At 52.3% G+C, this 26,400-nt stretch overlaps 12 protein-coding genes across 12 annotated transcripts; 4 read left to right on the top strand and 8 right to left on the bottom strand.

Moving 5' to 3' along the window:
* On the bottom strand, window positions 1–786 carry POSPLADRAFT_1044127 (hypothetical protein; the record flags this gene model as incomplete). The annotated part of the gene is made up of 3 exons (XM_024478469.1): window positions 1–481; window positions 583–679; window positions 735–786. 3 exons carry the CDS (start codon window positions 784–786, stop codon window positions 1–3), a joined length of 630 nt encoding a protein of 209 aa, XP_024341420.1.
* A 411-nt stretch (window positions 787–1,197) lies between these two features.
* Window positions 1,198–1,437, bottom strand: POSPLADRAFT_1136250 (hypothetical protein; the record flags this gene model as incomplete). The annotated part of the gene is made up of 1 exon (XM_024484659.1): window positions 1,198–1,437. A coding segment is annotated over one exon (240 nt), but the record flags the coding sequence as incomplete, so codon positions are not given.
* Window positions 1,438–1,710: 273 nt separating this feature from the next.
* POSPLADRAFT_1136453 (hypothetical protein) lies at window positions 1,711–4,063 on the top strand (the record flags this gene model as incomplete). The annotated part of the gene is made up of 11 exons (XM_024484686.1): window positions 1,711–1,791; window positions 1,932–2,200; window positions 2,544–2,656; window positions 2,718–2,907; window positions 3,004–3,148; window positions 3,212–3,339; window positions 3,399–3,462; window positions 3,535–3,574; window positions 3,630–3,710; window positions 3,766–3,830; window positions 3,947–4,063. 11 exons carry the CDS (start codon window positions 1,711–1,713, stop codon window positions 4,061–4,063), a joined length of 1,293 nt encoding a protein of 430 aa, XP_024341418.1.
* An 840-nt stretch (window positions 4,064–4,903) lies between these two features.
* Window positions 4,904–6,372, top strand: POSPLADRAFT_1136463 (hypothetical protein; the record flags this gene model as incomplete). The annotated part of the gene is made up of 7 exons (XM_024484687.1): window positions 4,904–5,130; window positions 5,187–5,268; window positions 5,323–5,547; window positions 5,598–5,748; window positions 5,790–5,999; window positions 6,053–6,228; window positions 6,280–6,372. The coding sequence occupies 7 exons, from the start codon at window positions 4,904–4,906 to the stop codon at window positions 6,370–6,372; spliced, it is 1,164 nt and encodes a 387-aa protein (XP_024341417.1).
* Window positions 6,373–6,645: 273 nt separating this feature from the next.
* On the bottom strand, window positions 6,646–8,518 carry POSPLADRAFT_1053433 (hypothetical protein; the record flags this gene model as incomplete). Its single annotated transcript, XM_024480407.1, has 11 exons — window positions 6,646–6,772; window positions 6,830–6,931; window positions 6,988–7,113; window positions 7,175–7,338; window positions 7,395–7,482; window positions 7,539–7,646; window positions 7,708–7,884; window positions 7,941–8,006; window positions 8,057–8,132; window positions 8,184–8,385; window positions 8,441–8,518. The coding sequence occupies 11 exons, from the start codon at window positions 8,516–8,518 to the stop codon at window positions 6,646–6,648; spliced, it is 1,314 nt and encodes a 437-aa protein (XP_024341416.1).
* Window positions 8,519–8,694: 176 nt separating this feature from the next.
* Window positions 8,695–9,778, top strand: POSPLADRAFT_1064862 (hypothetical protein; the record flags this gene model as incomplete). The annotated part of the gene is made up of 4 exons (XM_024481861.1): window positions 8,695–8,740; window positions 8,798–9,381; window positions 9,435–9,548; window positions 9,597–9,778. 4 exons carry the CDS (start codon window positions 8,695–8,697, stop codon window positions 9,753–9,755), a joined length of 903 nt encoding a protein of 300 aa, XP_024341415.1. The 3' UTR covers window positions 9,756–9,778.
* An 84-nt stretch (window positions 9,779–9,862) lies between these two features.
* On the bottom strand, window positions 9,863–11,276 carry POSPLADRAFT_1134489 (hypothetical protein; the record flags this gene model as incomplete). Its single annotated transcript, XM_024484484.1, has 8 exons — window positions 9,863–10,029; window positions 10,079–10,262; window positions 10,316–10,431; window positions 10,486–10,555; window positions 10,607–10,637; window positions 10,690–10,865; window positions 10,915–10,988; window positions 11,048–11,276. The coding sequence occupies 8 exons, from the start codon at window positions 11,274–11,276 to the stop codon at window positions 9,863–9,865; spliced, it is 1,047 nt and encodes a 348-aa protein (XP_024341414.1).
* Window positions 11,277–11,443: 167 nt separating this feature from the next.
* On the bottom strand, window positions 11,444–13,865 carry POSPLADRAFT_1166724 (hypothetical protein). Its single transcript, XM_024487936.1, has 4 exons — window positions 13,550–13,865; window positions 13,271–13,501; window positions 12,346–13,056; window positions 11,444–12,291 (listed from the first exon to the last, which is right to left on the bottom strand). Exons 1-4 carry the CDS (start codon window positions 13,778–13,780, stop codon window positions 11,842–11,844), a joined length of 1,623 nt encoding a protein of 540 aa, XP_024341413.1. The 5' UTR covers window positions 13,781–13,865; the 3' UTR covers window positions 11,444–11,841.
* Window positions 13,866–14,386: 521 nt separating this feature from the next.
* POSPLADRAFT_1031683 (hypothetical protein) lies at window positions 14,387–17,878 on the top strand (the record flags this gene model as incomplete). The annotated part of the gene is made up of 11 exons (XM_024476807.1): window positions 14,387–14,457; window positions 14,505–14,658; window positions 14,723–14,932; window positions 15,040–15,222; window positions 15,276–15,494; window positions 15,551–16,328; window positions 16,381–16,444; window positions 16,505–16,891; window positions 16,944–17,133; window positions 17,188–17,552; window positions 17,605–17,878. 11 exons carry the CDS (start codon window positions 14,387–14,389, stop codon window positions 17,876–17,878), a joined length of 2,895 nt encoding a protein of 964 aa, XP_024341412.1.
* Window positions 17,879–17,990: 112 nt separating this feature from the next.
* Window positions 17,991–19,182, bottom strand: POSPLADRAFT_1166721 (hypothetical protein; the record flags this gene model as incomplete). The annotated part of the gene is made up of 3 exons (XM_024487935.1): window positions 17,991–18,222; window positions 18,283–18,454; window positions 18,517–19,182. 2 exons carry the CDS (start codon window positions 19,180–19,182, stop codon window positions 18,284–18,286), a joined length of 837 nt encoding a protein of 278 aa, XP_024341411.1. The 3' UTR covers window positions 17,991–18,222; window position 18,283.
* Window positions 19,183–21,032: 1,850 nt separating this feature from the next.
* Window positions 21,033–22,571, bottom strand: POSPLADRAFT_1134575 (hypothetical protein; the record flags this gene model as incomplete). Its single annotated transcript, XM_024484494.1, has 9 exons — window positions 21,033–21,053; window positions 21,203–21,282; window positions 21,332–21,357; window positions 21,417–21,585; window positions 21,733–21,816; window positions 21,879–22,104; window positions 22,160–22,184; window positions 22,311–22,407; window positions 22,436–22,571. The coding sequence occupies 9 exons, from the start codon at window positions 22,569–22,571 to the stop codon at window positions 21,033–21,035; spliced, it is 864 nt and encodes a 287-aa protein (XP_024341410.1).
* Window positions 22,572–24,211: 1,640 nt separating this feature from the next.
* Window positions 24,212–24,899, bottom strand: POSPLADRAFT_1044119 (hypothetical protein; the record flags this gene model as incomplete). The annotated part of the gene is made up of 3 exons (XM_024478468.1): window positions 24,212–24,403; window positions 24,483–24,707; window positions 24,759–24,899. 3 exons carry the CDS (start codon window positions 24,897–24,899, stop codon window positions 24,212–24,214), a joined length of 558 nt encoding a protein of 185 aa, XP_024341409.1.
* Window positions 24,900–26,400: the final 1,501 nt, after the last annotated feature.

Genomic DNA, 26,400 nt, shown 5'->3' with positions numbered 1-26,400 from the left:
CTAAGCTCGCTCGATATAAGCTGCGCGGCTAACATCCGCATCAGTGCTCACGCCACGAACATATCCAGGGAATCTTTCACCGTTCACCTCGATTCGTAGGGGCCCACCACATTTCACTCTGGTGGCGTCAATTGGTTCGTCATCAGCCCTGCACACCTCGAATACCAGTGCGGTCGGTTCTCCACCGAAGAGGACCGCCCGCCCAGCCAAAGCTGGGTCACTACTCAACGTCGCATCGACTTCTCGCGTCCTTTTGTCACCCCTCCAAAGATCATCTGTTTCTTCAACATGCTTGACATTCACAAAGATTGCGATTGGAGGGCGAAAACCTACGCCAGTGATATCGACGCCAGAGGCTTCACCATCCACATCGACACTTGGGGTGGTACCGTCCTCTACGGGGCTGCCACTGGATAGATTGCCTATCCCGAGGACCGCGAGTATGTCTTCAGCGGCACCGCGAACACGATGGACATCCGTCCTTGGGACAGGCCTCAGCTCGAGAACAGTGGTCGGGTTCAATTCCCGTTTGATTTATTCAAGGTGAGAGCCTCTTGATTTGCCACCATGGGAATGTCTGACCTGAAGAGATGTTGTTTAGAAACGAGTTTGACATCAAGTGCGATCACAACCTGCGCCTCAGGGTCCGTGCAGACAACGCCACGGCCAATGGATTTACCTGGCACATCGACAGTTGGTTTGACACAGTCCAGCACAGCGCTGGGGTTTCCTACCTCTGTGTCGTCTAAGGTGCGCCTTTGATAAAATCGACCACCAAGAAATCATGGACTCATATTTGCTTTCAGTAGATAGATACGAGCTGCGATTCGCGTGTATGCAGTTTACAGCGCGGTGGGACTCCGCTTTTGCCTGGTGATCACCTTGCCTCGATTGCCATATTAGTTGCTCTATTTGTATCTCGTGTCTTCGAAATGATATATCGAGTCGGAGTGGTCGAATTCTAGTCTTGTCAGCATAGTGAGTCGGACTTGAGGGTCACACTGGACCTACAACTCGACAAACGCCTACAACGCCATCCGTATAGCAGCCAATGTAACGTAGACCATGACGGAGTAATTTAGATAGTTGAATTCAGATGGTGGGATGAGACATGGGGGACAACCAGAAAGCATGAGACCTGAGGAGCTTAAGGGTGATGAAATCAACTGAATAAGCGTACATGATGCGTGCGATCAATCACTGCAGTAGCTTCACGAGAATTAGCTTTGTGGCCCGCGTCCGGAATTGGGACAACTTGGTACGAGACCAGGGCGAGATTCTTGCAGGAGTCTGTCGAATTTGGCAAGCGGGCATAAAATAAATATTGAGACCCGTAGGTCTACCACTCCGGGAAAGCGTGTCATCCTTGTGCAGGGGCCATGCTAATCTTCTCTGTATCGTTCCAATTTTTTCGTATGTCACCCCGAAGGGGACAACTTATGTCGACATAAGACATCGACAACTGACAACATTTTGCATTTTGCGCAGCCCGCGGGTGGGATTGATGATGGTCTCGTGATCTGTGACGTTACGCGACAGAGACGCACTCGCGCCGTCGGCGCGACTTGCCCAAGCCACCGACTGCGGCGGCAGTCAGTACCGCAGCAACCTCACTTGAGAGTACAGCTTTAGCGACCCGAGCCTTGACTAGAGACCGTATAGCAGTGAACATCATAAGATAGCCAGCATCCCCCTCAGCAGGTCTCGGCCATGGCCAACATCCACGAACCGCAAGCCTTCACGAAGTACGGCTGGTTTGCGTGCGCATGGATCTTGGTGGTGTCCTTCCAGGTGCGCTTGTCGTCTGCCTGATTGTATGTGCTGTGATAACATAGGTTACAGGTAAGATATGACCTTGGCTTTCGGTCATTATGGAGTGACCCAATTTGTCCCAGTATGGTTACCATATCTCGTCTCTCAATCAAATACAGGCCGTTCTCACTTGCCGTGATGCTGGGCCTTCGTTAGACAGCCCCACGGTGTACTATGGTCTGCCGACATGCATTCCCATGTCAGACGCTACTTTCTCTCTCCTCACTTCTGTCTACACCGTCGGTGGTCTCATTGGAAGCTTGGGCGCGAATGTCCTTATGGACCGCTGGGGCCGCAAGGGCGCATCGCGCTGCAGTTCATTGGTGACTGCTACCGGTGCAGGTCTAATGGCGGTATCTGCGTCCCTGTTCCCATTGACCATTGGACGGTAAGCCAAAGTCTAGAAGCCACGCATACAACGACGTCTGACAGGTGTGCGCAGCATGCTCACGGGAATAGGAGCTGGCGTTGGTCTCTGCGTAGGACCCATTTTTCTCTCCGAGATTGCTCCTCCTCAGAAGCGCGGGGCCGTCGGTACGCTTATTCACGAGTAGCATATCCTCCCACTAAAGAGCACACGGTTTGGACTGTTCAGGCGTACTCACACAATTTGCGATCGTCATCGGTATCATGGTGACCCAAGGCATGGGGCTCCAGCTTGCAACGCCCCGCCAATGGCGCATCGTGCTCATCTTCTCTGCCGCCCTGGCCGTCGCACAACTCCTCGTTAGCCCCTCGATGATCGAATCGCCGACCTGGCTCGATCGGCACGGACTTCTTCTTGAAAAGGATAAGGCCGCGCGCCGCATATGGCACAGTGCACAGGGACCACGAAGCTCTGAACGTCAGCAGTCCTTCTTAGCCCATAGCCACAGAGCATATGAGACTAACGACTGTTGGACCAGTGCCGAACTACGACAGCCAGGATCCGCTTCTGAGTGCAGATGACCCCGAATCTGGTGAGATCACACCTGCGAAGGCGGACGACGCGCACGAGGCAACGTTATCCGTCCCACAGCTGCTGATTGCGCCCGAACTCCGTCGGCCCCTCACCATCGTCTGCTTCTCGATGCTTGTGCAGCAGCTCTCCGGTACGTGATCTTTACTGCGCGCTCTGCTCGTGTAGTGCCAGAACTGACGACCGGTCCACAGGTGTCAATGCAGGTCAGAGAGACTGGATACACCTGGTAGTGGAGCCGTGCTCACCGCTCGCGTAGTCCTCTATTATAGCAATGACATCCTGTCGAAGGCGCTGCCTGACCTTGGGCCGTACGTTTCCCTCGGCATCACCATCGTCAATTTCTTCATGACTGCCGCGCCTATCGTCCTCATTGACGTAAGTACCTTTCCCCTCCCTACGCACCGTAAGCACATGTAACACGATATCACCCACCTCCAGCGAATCGGCCGCAAGCAACTGCTGTCGCTCTCGGCGTGCGGCGCTCTCCTTTCGCTTCTTGGTGTCGGCTTCGGGCTCGATGTGGGGGCCGTTACGTTAGCAAGCATTACGATCTTGACTTTCATCGCGTGCGTCACTTTATATATTCCCGCTCCTATCAGCTCAAGTCTCCTCATGTATCCCGCAGGTCATTCGCGATTGGCATAGGGCCGGTTCCGTTTGTGATGATATCAGAGGTCTCGCCGCAATACGTGGGTGCCCGGCTTCCTCTTGCGGGTACACGTTCATACTGACGCTGGCGTTCCTATTTTTGCGCCCCACAGGCTGTTTCCGCGCTCTCGTCCGTCGCACTCTCGCTCAACTGTGAGTTGCCATCTGCTAGAGTTGACCCATGAAGCCGCGCTGATGAGAGCTACAGGGATCGCGAATTTCCTCGTCGGGCTCGTCTTTCTTCCCCTGCGCAACGTGCTGTCGCAAGGCGACCCCGAGAAGGAAGGTCGTGTGTTCTACGTGTTCGCTGGCATGTTGGCATTTTGTTCCTTTGTGTTACTCAGGGTCTACAGGGGGTGATAAAAGCTTCACTCGTGTGAGGGGTCTCGTTTTCTTGCAAGGTTTGATAGTTCGCATAAGTCTGTAAAATATCTTCACCGCTGTGGAAGGACTTTGGATCAACTGTACGTATTTAATACTTGACCTGGGATCGCGTTGATACCTACTTTAAAAACACCGGCATAGAGGAATCTTGCTGTCGGTGTCTCCAGACTGCCTGCGTACTATTGTCAGATTGAGAACGGTACATATTCTTCCAAACTGAGAACAGACTGGGTGCTTCCTCTAAACTCCTACACATAACATGTTTGGACATGGTGATACTGACGAACTCACCGACGACCGCTTGGTGTGCTGCGGCCCTCCTTCAAATTCGCGGAATCGCCGAACTTACGCGGAGGCCAATGTTGATTGGTTGGATTCAATTATCGCCCTGATAAGCATACTGGTATTTTTATCTCAGGTACGTGCTCCCATCCGGTGTGATTGGAATTGAGGTTTATGTGTATGTGGTACAAACAAAGAACAATACAATACTGTTAGATTTTGAAACCACTTCATGGTCTGTCCTTTTGCTGAACATTTGTATATATTGAGTTGCAATAATTCCCCTTTGGTTTCTGCCTCAAATTTGACACGGAATATTGTCACTACTATGTAGCTCACAGCCTGATATATTATGATCGAAATGAGTGGAACAAGCCCAAGCATATGACTGAGACCACGCACTTGTCCGAGCTCTGGGCTTCCTGGACGATTTGACCGTAGGAATCCGCCTATTACGCAATCGAAGTCGATCAACTGACCCTAGTCTCAACCGACACCCCCATGAAACTCCGAGATCGCCTGAAGCCGCCCACACGGACACCGCATAGGATCTGAGGGGCGTTGGTGCCGAGGGATGAGGCGTACACCGGCAGACACAAGGACAAGCTTGATCCCAGTCTTACGGCTCAATGAGCCCAAACACGAACCTCAGCATCAGAATGATGTCAATTCTCATGCTGCGATAGCGTTAGGTCAGCGGACCGCTCCTCTAGGTATTCTCGTTTAAAAGCATGTTCGTGACATAGGCTAGACACTGCAACTCAGCTTTTCACTTTAGCAAGGGCACGCTCGCACTCACCGCACGACCTTAGCAAAATGTCTCTATTTGGAGCCGCACCGCTACCGCCGACCAAGCTCGGCCGCTATCGTCAGTTCGCGCCCCGTGCCGCAATCCATGTCTCCCCGCTCTGCCTGGGTGCAATGAATATCGGTGACAAGTGGCATGCGATCGGAATGGGCGACATGAACAAGGAGTCCTCGTTCAAGCTCCTCGATGCCTACTTCGACGCGGGCGGCAATTTTATCGACACCGCGAGCAACTAGTGCGTAGCCGACATTCGAGGGTGCGATGATTCCGCTAATAATATTCGATCCACAGTCAAAGCGGCTCATCGGAGGAATTCATTGGTGAGTGGGCGGAGGCCAGGGGGATTCGTGACCAGCTGATTATCGCTACGAAGGTGAGTGGTTTTTGTGCGCCACACGAACTCACTCACTGGCGGAGATGATGATAGTACACCAACATGTTCAAGGCACCCAATGAGGAAGTGAAGCAGAAGGTCAACTTTGTCGGGAACAACCTCAAGAATCTGCGGCTCAGCGTCGAGTCAAGCCTGAAGCGCCTGCGCACAGACTACATCGACATCCTGTATGTGCACTACTGGGACCTGCACACCTCCATCGACGAGTTCATGGACGGCCTGCACAACCTTGTCACCGCCGGCAAGGTCCTCTACCTCGTGGGTATCGCATTGCCCGGTGACCTGAAGGAGTCTGATTAGAAGTACAGGGCATCTCGGACACCCCGGCGTGGCTCGTGACGAAGGCGAATGCATACGCACGGTCGCATGGCAAGACGCCCTTCGTCGTCTATCAGGCTATGTACTCTGTCTTGCAGCGTGATATCGAGCGTGACGTGCTACCAATGTGTCAACACGAAGGTGCACGTACCGTACGCCTGACCAGTACATTCAACTCACAGAGTGTGCATCATCAGGCATGGCACTCACCATGTGGGGTGTCCTCGCCAGCGGGCACATCCGGACGGACGAGGAAGAAGAGCGGCGACGCCAAACCGGGGAGAAGGGACGCACCGTCATGGGTCCCTGGGAGCGCACGCCCGACGAAAAAAAAATGTGCGACGCCCTTGTGGTTGTCGCAAAGCAAGTCGGAGCGAAGAACATCACGGCTGGTATGCTAGATACCCACTTAGAACTGCACCTTGCGCTGAAATAACTTCTACAGTCGCTATTGCGTACACAATGCACAAAGCGCCCTACGTCTTCCCCATCGTGGGCGGACGCAAAGTGGAACACCTCATGGACAACGTTGAGGCACTTGGAATCAGCCTGACGCGAGAACAGATCTCCTACTTAGACGGCATTCTCCCATTCGACAAGGGCTTCCCAAACACGCTCATCGTAAGCGGTGCACCACAGTCGCAGTATTTCCACTACTCATCACGTATACAGGGCGAATACGGCACTTACCCGTGGTTATTGGCCTCAAATGCCAACTTCGATATCCAGCCACTCCTGCCCCCGATCACTCCTTCCGTTAACTGACTTCCGTTAACTGATCGCGTCTGTCATGAGTAAATGTAGCAGTGATGCGTGAATTGATTTCATGTCAAGTTTCCAGTATTCACTATTGAAAATTGAAAGATTGTTGGTTCACACATACCCATCGGCATTGCGTCGTATGGCCGGACGATGTCCCCAGATTTGCGGGTACGACCGCTCCTGTACGGAGCAACATCGTTGTCATATACACGAGACAAGTAGAGCCTGGGAGAGCCGCATGCAACTTATATTTCATCCGATAAATTATGTCACTCGCTATACGGTTTTCCATGGATGGCTGACAAGCCGCTGTACCGTGATCAATGCTCGATAACGAACGTCCGGACTCTCGTGCGACATGAGCTCCATGACACGCGTTTTACCACCAGCGTCTGTGAACACACTGCAGATGATTTGGAAGAGTGAGCACACAGGGATAATGATCGACAGGATCACTCACTTCTTCCCACGTTCATAGTACTTAACGTATTGTCCGACGTCGTGCGCCGCCACCGCCAGCACAACTGGGTCGTTTGAGTCGTTGAGCAGATGAATCAGGATCCTGCGGACCATACGCGTGAGATTTGACTACACAATGATTCAAGAGCGGCACCGCACTTCAATTGAGCATAGTCATTGTCATTTAGCTTGGTAGCGTTCTCCTTCCAGAAGAGCTCGCTCTCATGGACAGGAGACCAAGATAGATGTCCCGAAACGAGCTCTGAGCTATACTCATCGTATGTTCTATGCACGACAAAAGTAGTTGAGACACATTGCACGTGTGAGAGCAGATATTGACACTCACGTCAGGCTCTCAAATCTGGCCTTCAGTTCGTCCCTCAGGTATTGCACGTCCTCCATAATGTCTTCGTCGGACCATTTCCGTGTGCATAGATTCTGGGCAAAGGGAAGTAATTGGACGACGAGCATTGAGGGGAGATTTGCGGATGGGGCTTTCGATACCAGGTTCTATACAACGTGTTAGCCATCTGAGTGGTAAATGATTCTTCGTCAAATGACGCAACTCGGAAAGTGGACACGATGACGCGAATCACTTTCTCCTTGACGGCCGACTGAGCGATACTGGTCAAAACTGGTACGATATCGTACTTCCTGCATTGCATCATTAGATAAGTTCCACAGCATCTCGCCATATCTGTGTGGCGTACTTGTTAATCTGTTCCGCAACTTCCTGTTCAAAGGTGAGCAGCCATAGGCAGAAGCCGACTTGATAGCTCATTTGCGGACCGGGGTTATGCTTCAGAATATCAACCAGTCTTCAGGCGCGAAGCAAAGTATTACATGGGGACATCCAGAGTAATCGATGTGGCAACGCACCCTGAAATGAGCTGCGTATCTTGCCATGCAGCTTTGCGAAACTCGGGCCGAGAGAGAACCGCCTCAAGGCACTGTACAGCGATGTCTCGCTTGTGTGGTGTGTTGCCCGTGACAAACGATGCCAGAGACGTAATGAAAGGTTGGAGCTGTTGTGAATGAATGGGCGTAGACTCGGAGCTGAAAGTCTAGTCAGGTCGAGACGCATACACGCATGGCATATATAAAATGCAGACCTAAGAAGTATTGTGAGTATGTGAGTTGCTTTCAGCTGAACAAAGTCGTCCGGCGACTCCAACATTCTAAGGACACCATAAGTCATATACATGCTGGAGGAGGTGATCTGCCTTACCGTAAGAGGGGACCATATGGCAAGTCAATATCAAGCTCCTGCGTCCTAGTAAACAGTGGGATGCGCTCATCATGATCTGACAGCTCGTTACAGTCACCCGCAGATATTTCACATAAAACGCGCATACCAGCAATTGCGTCGGCAATGAGCACCAGAATACACTGCTGAGTGTCGACTCGTTGCAGTTTCTTTAGAAGGCGGAGGTATAGGTGCGCATAAGCCGCTCCGTCAGAAAGTAGCAATGACTCAGTCTTCGCCTTAGGTTGGCGTTCTACTTTCTTGATGAGCGTGAGTTCGTCGGCTGTGATCAGCCCTGCACGCTGATATCCCTGCGTGTCTCCATATGAGCTTGTATGCAATGAACACTGCGCGCGACGATTGCACCTCCCATGGCACGGGCTTCGAGCGTATCTTCGTTGAGTTCTCATCAAGATATGCATTCGACACAAGCGAAATGGACATGGTGGGCGAGGAGAGCGAGCAGTTGCTCGCCGTCGGTGGTGGTCTCAACAGCTGCTCAACGGCGGCGGGAGCGCCCACCATACGACGTAGGGACACGTGACACGCGTATATGGACACTGGACTTTTTGTCGGCGGCTTGAAGAGGAAGGCGACAACGTTACAGCCCGTCCGCTGGAATGCTCGCCCGCAATGCCCTCAACACCTCCAGAGCACAGGCACGAGGTACGTCGAGCAGCGCGTATACCTGCTGCCTTCAATGACTGAATGTCGTTTGACCAGCGACGTGCTTGTGCGCTCGTGCACGGACACTAGCCACCGTCACTGACACCGCCGGGCCCTCATCTACCGCGGCCCCGTCTGGCACCTCTGGGCACAAAAAGTCCAAGCCGAATATCAATACCGCCGTGATCCTTAACCGCTCTCCCATCATCACCCGCACACCGAGTCCATTCGAACGCGCCTACTATGCCTATCACGCGCGGATCCAGCGTGCGCTCTTCAACCCGTTCCCTGGCGACTTCTACTTCAAGCAGGGCTCACTCCTCGAGGGCAAGTTCGCGGAAGAAGAGAAGGAGCGCGAGCGGCTAGCGTTTGGTGGACCGCGGTTCGGAAAGGGCAAGGAACTAGACGGTGACTCTACCGCGGCGACGGCACCGAGCATGGTGGAGGAGGTTGTAAGTACTGAGTCGGGAGAAGAGTGTATGCCGAGAATACACGAGGCAGACATGAAGGGTGATGTGCGGAGTCTGGACAGACAAGGGGAGCGCAACCTGTACCTCCTCCTGCAAGGCAAGGACCAGTCAGGGCGGGATGTTTGGAGATTCCCTCAAGGAGGCATTCGGGAAGGAGAACTGCTGCATGAGGTGAGTCCTATACACGTCTACCCGTGTCATGTTCTCATGTTCGCAATATGTAGGCTGCAGAACGAGACCTCCATGATGAATGTGGTCCCAATATGGACACATGGGTCGTGAGCCGGAATCCAATAGGCGTGTACAAACCCACTATCGATTCAATATCGCCATCACAGGTAGGCGCATCTCTTATTCACGCTAATTGCGTTCTTATACTGCTCCAGATATACGTGTTCTTCTACAAGGCCCATATCATGGCTGGCCAGGCTCGGCCAGATGGCAAGAACATCCTCGACTTCGCTTGGCTTACAAAAGAGGAGATTCAACCTCGAGTCGACCAGCAATACTGGTCCGGTGTTAGGGATATGCTATCAGACTTTTAATATATCCACCGTGCATCTCTGAGCGACTAGCTCTTGCAGTATTCATTCCCATCTAGATGTAATGAGATAGGTCCCAGTTACGAACACTGCTGCAATGAAGGTGTGTACTATCGGGGAGCAGATATCGCTCTGCGCATCTCAGGCCGCTTTTGTGCATCATCGAATCTCCTTACGATGACCTCGCATTTTGTTGTCTTGCAAATATGTTTTGAATTCTGCTTGATCGCGTCGGAGAACAGCGTGAGTCCTGCTGCCCGTTCGACGGCTTCGACTGCTAGAGGTTAGCACGTATAACGACTGCAGGTGTGCCAGTATTCACTCACTTGGCATGACGAAGTTCTCGAGTTTCGCTTCATCTGGAATGGGCGCATTCGGCAATACGAAGGCTCCTGTGGAAATTTCTACCACATTGGGCGTCGATGGTGAAGATGGTCTCGATGTCAACACCACTTTGGCAAAGTGCGTGGGCACAGAGACATTCGGTGGCGAACCGATGACCTCATAGCTCTGCAAAGACGGTCAATGTCGACAGCAGTGAGGCATGCATTCACGGCACTCACCACCCGCCATTTTCCGTCAGACTCTAGCTTGGGAAGATAAAGGGGAATGGTGAAGACGTAGACATCAGCGAAGGAAGACGTCAGGCGCCGACACCAATCCTCTAGGTATGCCCAATCTGCCGAAGTCCATGTCAGGCTTAAGTCCCAAATTAATACTATGAACAAGCTACAATGTCTATTGAAACCAGCTCCGACTTGTGGTGCAATGTTTGTGAGCAAAAAGGTCTCGTCCATTGCAACCTAATAATGGGCTGTGAGTTTGGTCTCAACATGGGTTCGAAATGCGCTCACCTGGGAGATTTTTGCATCAGCGGCGGGGACCCTAGTATGAATGTCAGTGCCCGCGCCTAGAGTCTAAATTGCGCTTGTCTTACATGTGTCCGCGATCATACCCGCTCTTGAAGTAGTCCTGCAGCTTCGCTCGGAAGAGCGCAGGGATGGACTGGTCCTCCTTGAATTGCGAGTTCGACCGGTCGCCCGCTTCGCTGGCTGGAGATGCGCCTTCCCGCACATATTTTCCCAGCGAGGCGAGTGTCAAGTGTTCTGCTGTCTTCACGCTGCTTGAGTGACTCCGCGGGCAAATGGATGAACATGCGTACCCAAGCTGGGTGTCGTAGGCGACGGTCATAGCCAGCAACGTATGCGACGTGTACCAGCTGGTCGGATACAGGACCTGTGTAAAAGCGGGAAGCATTTAAGTGTCTGGCCACTCTCCAGCTCGTACGCACGTACCAGGACTGCCGTACCTCAGCACCGGCGGGAGCACAGTCACTGGGCTCGGGCTGGTGATCTGTGTTACATTCCCTCCCTTTACGTCAAGGACAGGTTGAGTAGATGGCGTGCTAGCAGGCGTGGATGCAGGGACTTGACGTTTGGATACCGCGACTGCGGTGGCGACACCACCACCGACAAGCGCACCGACAGCGAAAAACGCGGCGCGTACGATGGTGCCTCCAGGCATTTTATACGCCAGGATTATATAAAGGACGGTGGAATGAAAGCAGCTCAGCACGACTGCCACGCAACTGAACGCGCGAAAGCAAGTCAAGCGCACTGAGAATCAGACGCCCTGAGACGCGAAGTAGTCACGCGTCTTCGACATCGCAGCACAGATATGAGTATCCTCGATCCAATATATACAGCCTTCGCTTGTTCTAAATCTGTGCTCAACGTACAACCAGGCGTAGGATACTTCAAAAAAGGCAGATACGGGAATTCAAGCAAAGTGCAGAACTATGAACGATATGGGACCATGACAGGGATGTAAGTAGGGCAATGGGGGGCATACGGCAGCGTAGGCCAGCAGTGCACAGCACGGAGAGGTCACTGGCGCGATTATGGGAGAGGCGTAAAGGGGCCAATTATGTCAGGTCTTGAAATGGGCTGGAAAGGGACGGAAGGAAGACGAAACTGCATGGGAAGAAACGAGTGACGAGTGTATCATGATACCAGATAAAACGAGAGCAGCACAGTCCGTCCCCCTTGGTCTTGCACAAAAGTATCGATAATATGCTTGTTCCTTGTCTTCAAATTTCCAGGGGTTCGTGAGAGCGGGCCTCAAAGCCGCCTCGCTGAGTCTGGCTCTCGCGCCTCTCGCGCCGGGACTCGAAGCCCCCGTTGCCCGGTCCGCGAGGCTGTCTCACAACTCCAGTGGGGCTGTCCATGCCGCCGCCGCCACCGCCGATGAGGTTGGTAGGGAGGCTGGGGACAGGGGGCACGCCATTGCCAAACCCGCCACCATTGGCGAATAAGGCAGCAAAACCACCAGGAGAGCGACGAGACGGAGAGGCAATAGTAGCATAGCCCTCGCGAATGTTTCCGTTTGACGCGCGGGTCGTGAGACGCGGCGTCTGCGACTGTAGCGACTTCATGTCCGGCATGGACTTCTTCACGCGCAAGGAGTTCGGGAGCTGCGGTGATGTGGGAGAAAGATACGAAGACGGCGCACGCGTGAGTGTCTGGCGCGGGCCCTGTCCCTGATCAGATCGCGATCAATACAGCGCGCAGTGCATGCTGAAACGACAGCGTACTGGATTGGGGTCAATGCGTGTCACAACCGCATATCTCTCTTCTCCTTCGCCGACCGAGTAGTGGTACACGCCCAACTTTTGTGCGACGAGATGTACCACGCGACGCTGCTTCGGCGATAGCGTGCGCGAGAACGCGAGCTCGTCCCGCATGCGGTCGTCCTTGAAGAGCAGGATGCGCGAGTAGATCTCCAGCGTCGACGGGTCGTTCAGATCGAGCTCTGTCGACGGCGATTTGAGCCCACCAGGCGTCGCGGGCGGCAGCGGCGGGGTTGCCATGTTGAATGGGGGCGGGGTCGGCATCGGCGGCGCCATCTGTGATGCCGGCGAGAATGGCGTCCCCACCTGGTTCTGGTACACGCTTGACGCGGAGAACGATCGTTGCGGCGTAAACGGCGGCGGGGGTATCATCTGCCCGAACTCGTCGTAGGGTGAGCCGACTTGATGTGCCATGGCCTGCTCCTTTTCCAGCTGCATCGACTTCATGCGCCGAATCGCTTTCTCGCGCTCGATCCGCTCTTTCTCACCGGCTTGCAGCACCTTCTTATATTCCACCCGCAACTTTCGGCCCTGTACGTCGAACCCGTTCAACGCAGCTACCACAGCATCTGCATCCGCCGGTTGTCGGAAGTTGGCAAATGCAAGTCCTCTGAATTGGCCCGACTGGTCCAGATGATAGTTGAACGCGTACGGCGTCGGGATCGACAACGATGCCTACAAGGGTTGTGTCAGGTGGAAGAGCGCATCACAATAGGTAGCCCGCAGACAACTCGAAGTAGAAGGTCATCCGAGACGCGGGTCACTGAGCCGGTGCGAGCTTGCCTCGAGGTTGCTCACGGCTTTTCACAAAGCTCCAGCCTCGATCATGAAGAAAGGGATCCATCCAGAAGATTGTCATAGAACCAACTGTAATGGGGACAGCACTCACGATAATGTCCAGGAGCGTCTCGCGCTTTACATTGAACGGTATGTTCTTGATGACTATGGCTGTGGGGATTATCTCGTCGTCTCCACCTTGAATCGGCGTGCCAGGCGTGATAGGTGGGGCTATCATGTTACCCACGGGGGGCGGAGATCCCCCGGAAGAGGACAGGTCAGAATTGTTGTTAGGGGACAGAGAGCGGTTATCCGTCATGTTCGCGCCATTGTCGAGCCATTGCTGTGCATTGATCAGCCTTGGTCGGCGCAAGCCAGCACATACACTTACGGATGGAAGACCACCGCGCAGGACTGGCCTGCTCTTGAGCGGGGACTGGCCCAGGCCCCCGAGTGGGTTGTACTGGGACTGGGCTGGGATAGGCGGAGAGGTTTGATAGTGGTAGGGACTTTTGCCATTGCCGCCGCCTTCATAGTCGTAAGTATCGTGAAGACGTTGCTGGGAGGGCTGGGAAGTGAGCGACAAGGTGGAGATGTCCGGGGTCGACGGTGAGCTGGTCATAGCGCAAAACTAGCGATTGCTGGCAAGGATGGTGAGGGAAAGGGGTCGTGAAAGCACTCGTAAAGTCGAAATAGCGGTCGAAGATGGTGGGTGAGGACAATGAGCAGATCAGTGGAAAAGTATCAGTCGGAGTTATCCTTACTAGCGTCTCTGTTATTTACCTTCTAATCTGATTTACTCGAATTGTAATGACCCTTTCCGCTTTCGTTATTGAATTATTACAGACATTCTTTTACTCACTCGCGTGCAGCATAACCTACTTGCCCGTTAAAGCGACAATTTTCGACCATGAGCGTATCAAGCAGCACCGCGGCTGTCTTACAATGGCTGTGACCACACGGAGCATTATTTCCAAGTGTTTCCGGACTGTTGTTGGCAAAATTTCGCGTGGTACATGATTGTATAGGTGTCAGGATGGCATCAGGAAACAGCATTGTCCCGTATACACTTTGACTTCCAGTGAAGCGGAGTATTTGCCTATCCTTCCGCCAAACATGTCGATGTTTGTTGGCGGAGTGCATCCATACATGTCCACATGTGACAGGAGGACCGCAAACTAAGCCACATGCGGTACGGATTGTACCGAGTTTACTGCGGGATCCGGCGATGAAGTTTATTCTGACTGTTCATCGCAAGTTCATCGAACTCGGCACAGTATGCTGCGGTAGGCAGTGGCAGTGTGTCACATTCCTGAATTGACCGGCCGCGCTGCGGAGTTATCAAGTATACAACCTCCCGAGAGCTCCAAGCCCCAACCACCAGAAAGTGGAGCGGTCAAAGCTCTGCGTTTTGTCTTTGCGCGTAGACCACACAACGCCACACGCATCCCCGTTAGGCGTGATCTGTACAGCATTCTCGACTTGATTTGTGTTTCGACGGTGAGTCGGCCTCTCTTCGACATCTGTTGTCATCACTTCGGTGTGCGAACATTCCACTACGTAGACACCCCATCCTCGACGAGAAATGATAATCAAGCACGATGAATTGCCGTCTTTGCCGTATCGCCCGCCTAATGGCGCGCCACCATCAGGGTCCGACATGCTCAAGAAGGTGTCGTTGCTCATCAAGACGGCCAGAGGCAACGCGGACTTGCTGCACGATTCGCTTGTGAACTCAGAGAGTCCGCGAGACCTCAGGTCAGATATTGTTCAGGTGCGCATCCCGCGATGCACGGTACCGGGCCACTTGAATGACCGTGGCGCTTCGCTCAGGAATTCCGCTCAAAATGTCGTACATCACTCGACGTCATTCATGCGCAGATGCCATGGGTAGCAGCAGAAGCCAGGAAACGTCGTGGCCCGAACGGGGCTGCTGCAAGTGTTTACGTCAAGGAATTGCTAGCAGTCGACGGACAATTGCTCTCGGTGCTACAGCTGTATGACGACCTTATCCGCGTTGGCTATAACCAACAAGCACAGCAACGCGTCAAGGATGAGCATGCTGTGTGTTTCACCGACATTGCTCCGGAGAAGTCGTTACTCAAAGAATCTGATAGCTCCGTATGTTGGCCACCTCTGGCATGAGCGGTTTGTCCTTGGATGACGCATCTTCGCGGCGGAACGGATCGCAACAACCTGAATCCTCGACATCGACCCAGCGCAGCGAACTCGAAAGACTGTTCGTGCTTTCTCAAACAGGACTGGGAAACGCCGACCTGTTGCGTGATCTCCTTGTGAAAGCGCAGCCTGCGGATGTCGAAGGTCCGCTTATACAAGTACGTTTGCAGCGGCGTAAGGTACATGATATGATTGATTCTAAATATAATGACAGGAATTCTTGAAGGCATGCAAAGACTCTCAAAACGAGATCTTCGAACAGATCCGCTGGGCAGATGTTGAGGCTGCCCGGTCTCGGCAGAATTCGCATTGCTCGACGTCCACTCGGGAGGAGCAGCTCCTGGAGAGTCTGCTGAAGACGGATAATGCACTCACGCAAGCCCTCAAGATGTATGATGATCTGGTGCGGGATGGTACTGTGACTGCAGGCGAACTACAAGCGTCAACGTCTAGTGCTGGGTCAAGACATGACCCACAAAGTGTTGCTGAACTATGTCGCAATGCCCGCGGTAACGCCGAGGTTCTGCAGGAAGCGCTGGCCCATGCTATGCCGAGCGATCTCAATGGAGAACTTATTCAGGTATGGATACCATTTTCAACTCAATCGGGATTGTACGTACTCATGTTCGAATTTCAGGAGTTCTACACCAACTGTCAAGCTTCCCAGAGGCAAATCTTGGACAAGGTTCCTTGGGCTACGACAGAAGCAGAGGGTGATCTTCTGGGCGAGCTCTTGCAGGCCGTCGAGGAGGTGAACAAAGTGTTGCATCAGTACGATATTATCAAGGCTGGGAAACGTCCTGTGCAATCGCACAGCATCGAACAAGGACCTGAGGCGTCTCAAGCACAAAGATCCCAAACGGAACACGACGCTCAATGGGGATCAGTCAAGGCAGATTTTGGCAGCAATCTTCCTCCACTTACGTCTCAGGATAGATCCAAGTTCTCGAAGATCTTCCTCGGAAACAACCCTCAGAATGGTGCCTTGAGCGGTATGTGGCGTTCAACATCTTTACACTTGAGCCGTCTCAACCTCTTTGATAGGCAAGCGAGTCCGAGACTTACTGCTGAAGTCGAGATTGCCACCCGCGACGCTGTCGCAGATATGGTATGTGCTCTATAATCCCAGCATGACATACGTTAACCCGCTGTATCCTCCTCGTTACAGGGATCTAGCAGACATCCAACGCCGTGGCGTCCTCGACGTTGGTGACTTTATCGTTGCCATGTACCTTGTCCAGGCTTGCATGAATAGGCAACTTACGTCCATCCCGGATTTTCTCCCTACGGAAATATATGAGCAAGCACACGGTCAAGTGCATAGCGGGATATCTGACCATTCCAACGGCAGTCCACAGCTAGGTCGTTCTCGTAGTGCATCATCGCCAGCCACAAGCCCCATAGAGGGACTTGTAGTACCCACGGAGACTAAGGCACATGCAGATCGTATCTTCGATACGCTGGATGCCAAAAGCACGGGTCAGGCACAGGGATACGTTGTTGTTTCCTTCATGCTGAAGTTGGGTTTGTCCATGGATGTCTCCAATCACATCATGTCGGTGATGTTCTACCAATCCACGCCCCATTTGGACTAACGCCATGCATAGGGTCTTGGCGGATTTTGACAAGAAAGGCTACCTCACGCGGAATGAGTTCGCCAAGGCCATGACGCTCGTCGACATGAACAAGGCGGGCGAAGCGCTACCAGGTGCTTCGTCTACATCAACATTGCACAATGATGTACCCCCTGTCGCCAGTTCCAGTTCCTCGCAACGTCGACGCCAGATCAAGAGCTCGGTAAGCTATTATCACTGTGTCTCGTGCTCGTCATATTTACTGACATTTGCATAGCTCATAGACTTCGATGCACCAGTTGACGCGCCGCTTGCGGAGTCCTCAACATCGTCAACTGACGTTGGTGCTGCCTCGTCTAGATTTGCGATAGACACACAGTCACGCCCACCCGAGACAACGGGCACATCAGTGCCACCCTCTCCGTTCTATGTGTCACCTTCGCGGCTCACGCCTGAACCTTCGATGTCATCGTCGGGCTCAGATCATCCGGGAGGATGGGCTATCAACCCCGTGTCGAAGGCGCGGTTCGACAAATTCTTCGATACTCTCGATCCTTGGAAGAGGGGCTACATTGAGGGAGCAGCCGCCGTCCCTTTTTTCTCGAAGTCTCAGCTGCCGGACAACGACATGGCTGCGATCTGGTATGTGCAGAGCAGACATGCCAAGTCTCATACTGATCTCACGTGGTTTCAGGGACCTCGCTGATATCAATCACGACGGCAAGCTCACGCGGGATGAGTTCGCGGTCGCGATGCATCTGATACTGAAGCGGACACGTGGTGCCGAGATCCCCAGTACGCTCCCGCCCTCGTTGGTTCCACCGTCCTTGCGATCGCCTCCACCGAGTCAATCTCGAAGTCCAAGCTATGAATCGCCGCCCTCCAACCCCCCTCCGTCGCTGGAGATCGCTCCTCGTTCCGAGACGCCTCCCCCACCGTATGAAGCCGTCGCTGGGAACATTGTGTAGCCAGCATCCACCTGTATTGTGTCTGTATGTGATGATCCTACGCATGAGGCGTGGTACGGACCTCTCATTCTATCCTGTTTGAGCATATTGTGCTTTGCCACCCTGTATGTATATCGCTATACTGAGTCGCTGTTGTATAGATACATAAAATAAACACCAACGTCGTATGTCAAGTGAAGCTTAGTCGCAAACGTTCACAAGGGCAGAATTTAGTCAACCGCCAATATCCCATTTCGCAAATGCAAGGTACAAATCAAGTATGGCAATCGAGGGAAGACATTTAGTATGCAAAAACAGGATCTCATCGTAGTGTAAATTGTATGTACGCGAAGCGTAGCTAACACCTGTTGAACGGAGAGTGTAAGTCTATCATTCCAGGGTGGACGAATTTATCGAAAGCGCACCTTAGACGACGCAGAGGTAGGAAAACCCAGCGCTGTACTGGACTGTGTCATTCCAACTGTCGATATGCCAGGTGAACCCATTGGCCGTAACGTTGTCTGCATGGACCTTGAGGCGCAGATTGTGGCCGCACTCAATGTCGAACTGATTTATAGCCATGAAGACCTTGGGCACCTTCGTAAACAATATCTCTTCAGGTCAGACGTTCCCATGGTGGAAAAGCAAGAGGCTCTCACCTTCCAGAAGTCGAACGGAACCTTAACCTGGGCACTGTTCTCGAGCTGAGGCTTTTCCCAAGGACGGACGTCCATCGTGTTCGCGGTGCCGCTGAAGACATACTCGCGGTCCTCGGGGTAGGCGACCCATCCGGCGGTGGCAGAGTAGAGGATGGTATCAAACCAAGTGTCAATATGGATGGTGAAGCCTGTGGCATCGACATCGGAGACGTAGGTCTTAGCCCTCCAATTGTGGTTCTTGTCGATGTCGACTTGGTTGAAGAAGCAAATCACCTTGGGAGGGGTGACGAAGGGACGCGAGAAGCTGATGCGACGTTGAGTGGTAGTCTGAGGTTTGTCCCAGGGGTGGTCCTCCTCGGTGGAGAACTGACCACACTGGTATTCGAGGTGAGCAGGGGTGATGATTGGCCAATTAGCGCCACCAGAGTAGAAGGTAGTATCGCTCCAGGAGTCGATGTGAGCGGTGAACGACTCCTTGGTGATGTTCGTGGCATAGGCCTTGACACGAATGTCGGCGTTGGCGTCGATGTCGAGCCAGTTAAGGCCTATGGGGAGCTGTGGAGCTGCGACGAAGGGTTTATCGAAGGCGATGTCGCGAGAGGTTAGGAGTTGGGGTTTGTTCCAGGGGCGAACCTCTCCGGTATTGAACGCGCCAGTGGTAGACATGATGGAGCAATGTGAAGTAGCGATGTGCTGGTGCTGAGGTCAACCGAGCGTCGGTTGGCCTCTTTATAGTCCCTGCATCTTAGGGCGAGTACGCTATCAGGACTTTGGTTGGCTATCCACAGCAGTCGGAACCTTAATCACCAAGCGTGCTAGTACTTGGTGAGGAAGTCGAAAACTACCACTGTATTATCGGTGAGAGAGGAGTGCATTGTTAGAAGCGTCTAGGAGACCAACTGACAACATCGAGATACCATGTACGTCGCGACAGGTCACACGGCAGGTGGTTCTACGCATCCGTAGGATATGCAAAACCCAGCACATGTCTGTACACGGGAAACATTATGACAACGCATGTGTTGCTGGTCCGAGACTGGAAGGAGCGAAGAGGAAAGAAAATCGGTGGCTGACTGACCAAGGTCGAGGCTGACGGAGATTGCATTCTACCGGAAGTAAACAGCGCGGATGATATGGCGCAGGCAGCCCAAGGCCCCAGTCGGGTATGTATTATTGAGCATTCATAAAGGACTGATACTGAAGATCCCAGAGCACTTCAGTAGCGTATCCATAACCAGTCCATTGGCAACGCGACATTGGGCAATGAAGCTGATAATTCACTAGCATGACCATATAGAGTAGTGGACAGACAGCATATTCCCGATTCAGAGATGTGATTTGCGAAGAGCACAATAGACAGAAGCCACGGCCAATTGAAAGGGGGAGGCGTCTAGTTGAATGCGTCGTGCGAAGACGAGGCCATCTGATCAACCGCCATATCGGGAAATGAGCCGCGCTACTCTGAATGGGACCATACTTGAGGTAGGGGGTGCTGGCGAACCCATAGAGCTCGCAGAATCATGTTCCCCTCCGTGCTCGAAGTGTTTCAGTGGGGGGTTCAGTAGCAATCGCAGAACTCGGTCACTGCATGCGGTATTCGATTTTCTGGTACAAAAAATCAAATAGAAATTGAAGGAAAAGTGAATTTACCTAATCAGTATTCTGGCGCCTAAAACAGAAATGAAATCGAAGAAAAATAGATTATGTAATCCATTTTCCATTGTCTCTTTGAATTTATCTTCAATTTCCATTCAATTTCCGTTCAATTTCTACATCAATAGGATTAAATAAGTGCTATTCGCTTCTTATCCAATTTTGATTCAATGTTCTGTGCAAGAAAATTGATTCCTGCATGCAGTGGGTCTGACATCTTCAGATCACAGGTCTCACCACCGGTGGCAGCAATGCAACATTAACTAATGCCAACCAAGCTGTGCCATCCATTTGACATTGCAACAGATGGGTTTTTGGATGGCAGAAGCGACCTTTGTGAGCTTTGCGGCACATGACGGAGCGCTCTTGCTGTAAAGTCGCCATCGATCGCTATGTTCATGTGAGTATGCGGCGTCGAGACGCGGGCTCGAACAAGCGACACTATGCAGCGAGCCCTTCTGGTCATTCTAGACGTCTTCATGACATTATGCTGTCTATTTGGTGGATATTTGAGTTTTACCGTGATTGGCCATGACGACAACACGTGGTATGTCATCACAACCCAGCGAGATACAAGTAGGAATACTGGTGCTGGCCAATGATGACCACATATAAGCCATGTTGAGAGGATGCTGAAGGCGATATGGGAGACGTGTAGAATCGAGTGTCAATCGTCTCAGCGGTTTGTAGGTAAATATTCATGCATATATACATCCAGCCGAGAGCGGCACTTCTACAGCGGGATTGCAAGCAGCGAATAGACCACCATGAAAGAAACAGTTCATGGCGACTTACCAAGGTAACGAAGGTGATGCATGTGCTAGACGATTGGTGACATAGTAACGACGATTGAGATATGACTTTCAGGCGCATGTTGGTTTCCCCTACCGACGGCGTATCAGGACCCAATACATGATATATGTACTGGGCGCTGATTCGCTTTCCTTGAGCCGGAGAGTACTTATCCCGAGGACCACGGAAAGGTCTGCGCCAGGACGAACAAGAATGTTCGCCCTTCCCTCGGGGGACTCACCTTGCTACGTTCGTACGACCGTTTCATGGGTCGGCAGTGTGCTGATAGGAGACTCGATGAGAGACTTGACAAGGCGGGAGCTGGAGGACGATCGAGGAAGCGGACGGCAGCGGAGACGTGAGGACATACGGAGGGGGAGAAGGGAGGACACGATCCTAGCAAGCGAAAACATTCAAACTTGCGGAGTCATTGGAAAGATCCACAGCAAGCTCACTTTGACGGCGACGGGCCGACGTATTGATCGACGGAAAGTGTGGATGCGTCTTTGAATGCAATTGAAGAAACTGTGGGCAAAGCATTTAGCGAGAAAGGCGCAACAGCCAAGAATACCTTGTGCCGTCGCCTTGGCTTGGCACAGGCGACAGATGGATAGAACCAAACGCCTATATGCAGGATTAGTGTACTTAACAAACAATGAAACTCGCCGTTTGTTCATGTTGAGGACTGTCGAGTTTATATGGGTCGAGCTTTTCAGACCTGGATATGGCGAGTAATATTGGAGATATGTAGTGAAAAAAAACACCGCTCACCGTTAACGTGCGGGTATAAAACGTATGTGAAAGTGTTAGCCAAGATCGAGTACAATGACCAGCCATAGGATAGCCAGGAGAAAGCTACACAGTAAAGCAGCGAGAAAGAAGAAGCAGAAGAAGCAGATGAGGAATGTCGGCAGCACATAAGAAATCCATCGCATTCAGCCAGCCACTAATGGAGTCGGGAGGGAGCGGAGAAGCCAATCGCCGAAGCCCAGAGCGATCGTGCATGCCGACAGCGTAGAGCAGGCTCAGAGCAGCCAAGCACAGAGACGAGGCGAGAAGGGCGACAGTCAGGCGACCAGGCAGACAGTCAAGCGGCGGCCAGAAGTAGAAGTAGACGAGTAGCCAGTTATTTCCAGAAGACGCCTGAGATGTCAAGCATCAGATGAGTCGTCCCGTTTGACACAGTTCGAGCACTTACCGAGGCCTGTACCTCTACATCCAGCCTGGGACAGCCACGTCTGTTGAATTTGTTGCCTAGCATGTAGTCTCCTTGATGGGAACTCACCGCCGCCTTGAAATTGTGGCGAATGTCAGGACTCGGTGTGTGATATGTGTGGCGACTGGCTTACCTCGACGCAGCACACCGCCACAGTATGGAGTCTTGGAGCCGACTTTGAGGAGACAAGCCAGAGCAGAGAGAAGGTGTGGCGAACAGGCGGAAGCACCCTGCCCAGAGAGTATGTGAGTCAAGCACAGGAGAGGCAGATGTCGTAGACCGAAGCACGAGGTTGCCAGAGGTCGAGAACAGGCTTGTGGCTTGGACCAGGTCGACAGTGTGGCGCAGAGACGAGACATGAGAAAAGAAAGGAAAACAAATGAGCGAGCAACATAGTGAGAACGATAACACATGAAAAGGAGTTATACAAAATAAGATGACAGGCAAAGATGAGACAGCAGCCACAACGGAAGAACATGCAAGAGCAGACAACAAATGTCAAATAGCTTAGCGATAACTCGGACGACTTGAGGTCTTGGGTATAATTGAGGAGTGTTGAAGGACAGCGGAAACACTGACACGGAGGAGTGGTGAGGGAGAGAGATGAGGAAGGGCGCAGAAATGCGGGTCGTTTTATACTCTCGGACGAAGGTCTGTTCGACCCATGAGGCGGCAAGTCGCGGGCCTTGGCCCTCCGGCTCTCTGTTTACCCGCTGATGGCGGTGATGCGAAATGTGATGGATGTCTATGAACGGAACAAGGACATGAGGTTCGCGGAGTCTGAACTCGCAGAACAATGGGTCCAACTGGGTCCGAGTGGCATCCAGAGGCCAAATTGGGATAGCGACAATGTGCGCCTATACATTTTACAAACTCGTGAGCCGCGTGTGACGGCACGTTCCATCGTTAGAATCGACTTCTGTGTCTCTCGGAGGGCCCATGAGGGGCGGCAGACCGCGTGGCCTGACACTTGGGGCTGTGTTGTCCTTGGTTGATTCACAAGCTAGGAAGAGTGAACATACCTCATATCCGACGCCACCGTAGATAGCACCGCCAGAAGACGGGTAGAACCACCGTGACTCTTCGTTGGGTCGGTAAGTGCACAACGCAAAATCCGGAAAAATGTATGTATGCTTGACGGTATTTTGAAAGTCATACCGCGGTGCCTCACACATCATTATGTGTAGGTTCGTTGAGGCATCCGGGCCGACTCGCCTGCAAACCCGGGACAAGTGCGCTAACGGCGACGAGGCCTGATTCAGCGATGTAGATAGAATACATGACTGCAGGTCGCTTTCGCTCACTCGACCTCACATCTATCTGGACAAAGCCACGCTAGGTTAGTCACAAGTGGTGAGGTTCGAATGAAAACTGCACAGATATGCGCAATGGAGAGTCTAGCGGTGCTTAAAACACGTACTTGGCAGTATGCTGTCATAATGGCAAATTAGCTGATGGTGAGGTCGTCCCTGACTCAGACTGCAGATAGTGTGATGCGCCCGAAATGCATACTGCCCCCGAAAGCACTCGAGGCCCATGAGTAGTGCCTAAATTTGCAGAGAAGAGCAACATTGTGACCCCGGACAATCAACCACTGACGCGGGGAGGATCGGAAAGAGCTCGATCATCAAAAAGCGATCGTGATCGAAAATATCAAGTACAGCAGCCTGCCAGCAACTCGAGTACGAGACTACGTCACGTATCATCATCGCACTTCAATCGAGCTCATCCAGTGCCATGTAAGAGCGCGCATATCGTTTGTCCTCAATCGCGCGTGCGAGTATTGACCGGGAGATTGCACAATGTGTCCTCACCTCCTGCGACGGCGCGGCAAGGGGATGAGCATGAGGCATTAGTTGCCGTTTAGATTTCGCCGGGATAGGCGAGGAACAAGTGTCCAAGAAACTAGGCGCAGTGAGGATCTCCGAATCTCTCGGACTACACGTATTCATACAAAGTCATAGCCTGAGAACTAAGTTGCAGGCCTTTCTTTTATTTGTGTGCTTTAGGAGAAGATTCGCAATTGTCACTAGATCACCCTTGAATCTCAGACTCGCTTTTCTCTGCACTCCACCAGATCGCTGCTGCTGTTGTGCATAAGAACCTCGGCGAGACCAGTAGATGTGCATACTGGCCTTCCCGAGTTGCAACATGTTTCTGGCGACATGTTTTACCAGCTTTTTGAAACCCTTCACGCCTCTCTTGCTTTTGACTCCGAAGCTCTTGCTGCTGTACTCTGCATATGACGACCACTGCGGTCATTAAGCTGCCCGAACAGGAGAAAACCACTGGCTACAGCACGTACGTCGACACGTAACGTGACCTTGCGGTTCATATTCATATTCTTGTGGGTAGGAGTGCGCACATCTCCACGCTTGGGAAAGTCGCTGTGCAGGTGTGCATACCCGGATACTTTAGGGTATACTTCGTCATGATAAACGGCTGGCTCCTGGGCTTGGAAGGTCGTGCGAGTCTCACATTGCCGTTGCTCAATGAGTTTGATAGCAGTATGGGCCTCAGACTGTCGTTGCTAAAGGCGCGTCAAGCATAGCGCACGAGCCGAGAAGTATCGAGGACCTACCGGTATCATAGCATCTGCCAATGAGGAGTATTGGCTAGGGATAGCCTCCAAGTGTTCTGGGTACCATGGGTGGTTTTGCTGGATAAAATAGATGTTCATTGAGAGAGAGCACAGGGATGTGAGTGAGGAAAGTGTTGTCATGTCCGGGTGTGATGCCACAGCAGGACGACGGGCAAGTTATATGCAGCAGTACTCATGCGTGCTTCAGAGAGGAAATATCGACGGATATCGACAATAGAGGACAATCAGTATGTCATGTGATTGAAATGCAAGATGCCGCGGCGCGCTCAGCTAAAATCATCCAGTACAGGGTGAAGGCCATATACCACGCGTCTGGGAGAATAGACGGATATCTAGATGACAAGGTCTTGGAAGTCCGGATTCGTAATAGTGTTTGATGTGCGTTGTATGCGACTTATCTGCAGGTCCTGGCCACTGGATAACAGTACTAGGTCAGCAGCCGCTTCCATGCGAGGTGAGGAATGGGCGCGCCATAGCATTTCGCTGGAGAAGCGCAGGAGGGTGCCGCTGCCAATGGAAGAATTAGTGATTACTTGAGAACTCCGTGAACGTACACTTACCACTCCTTCAGCTTCAGTACCTGTTGCAGGCATTGAAGCACTTTGAATTCTGATTCCGGTTCTCGGTTCGGACCGGTCCAAACCTAATCCTGGTTCAGGCAATTTCTTGATGGCTCTGAACCGCGAACCGAACCTTTGGGCAATGCAGGGATCGAACCTAACTGAGCCTGAACCGCAGGTTCGGTTCGATTATAAAGGATCCGAACCCGTTCCTGGACCGAAGTTCGCGGACGATATGCGTATCGCCACGACGGGAATGGACATCTGCAATGATCAGGGGCGCGTCGTCACGCGTCATGACGAGAGAATTTCATGGGATATCTAGATATCTTGACGGTCAGCGCACAAATGTCGTTGTTGAATACACAGGCGGCCGGAAAGGTCAAGCCAGCGGCAACAAGAACATGGCAGAGCATAATTACGGTAATATACTTTAGACTCGATGATCCTCAACGGGAGAAAATAGGTTTTCTTATACTAGATCTCGAGGCACCCAGTACCTGGAATCCATCTGGTCGTATCCCAGATACGCGGAACGAGCCGCTGTGGGAGCTTCGTCTACAGTCGACGTTCGAAGATGGTTGAAAGGTGATGAAGACGTTGGAGGCTAGCTGCAAAGTAATAAAATGTTATTTGGCCACAATGTCTGACTATATGCGTAACGAGTCCACGATCAATTGAACGTAAACGATAACGATCAATGACTTCAATAGTATGTCCGACGTCTAATCCCGGATATGTCACGATATGCACGTCCGAATGACGATGCCCGAGCGAATGAGTCCCGAGGCTAGTCCGAATGACTATGCGCGTATTTTCTCGTAATATCCGTCTGCCAAGTTCAACACTTACCTGCGACAGACTAATGACTTGATCGGTTTGCGCGAGAGAGGGAATGTGGGAGTTTGAGTGCAAGAGGGAACTTGGATTCATCGACGCCAACGTCGGTATATATATGTACAGAGAGACGGTGACAGCTATGATATCATATGCAGCCTGCAAGGAGAGAATGACGCACATACTACAAGGCCGTTGATCGACACGTCGTCCCAAAATGGAAA

This window comes from Postia placenta (genome assembly GCF_002117355.1).
Source record: "Postia placenta MAD-698-R-SB12 unplaced genomic scaffold POSPLAscaffold_3, whole genome shotgun sequence".
In the NCBI taxonomy this organism is placed as follows: domain Eukaryota; kingdom Fungi; phylum Basidiomycota; class Agaricomycetes; order Polyporales; family Adustoporiaceae; genus Rhodonia; species Rhodonia placenta.
This window is presented reverse-complemented; position numbering and strand designations above follow the sequence as displayed.

Coding starts and splice junctions, on each gene's coding strand:
- POSPLADRAFT_1166724 (XM_024487936.1), bottom strand. CDS start 13,780: ATGACCAGCTCACCGTCGACCCCGGACATCTCCACCTTGTCGCTCACT. Junction 13,502..13,549: donor TGCGCGGTGGTCTTCCATCC/GTAAGTGTATGT, acceptor ATCAATGCACAG/CAATGGCTCGACAATGGCGC. Junction 12,292..12,345: donor CACGCATTGACCCCAATCCA/GTACGCTGTCGT, acceptor CGATCTGATCAG/GGACAGGGCCCGCGCCAGAC.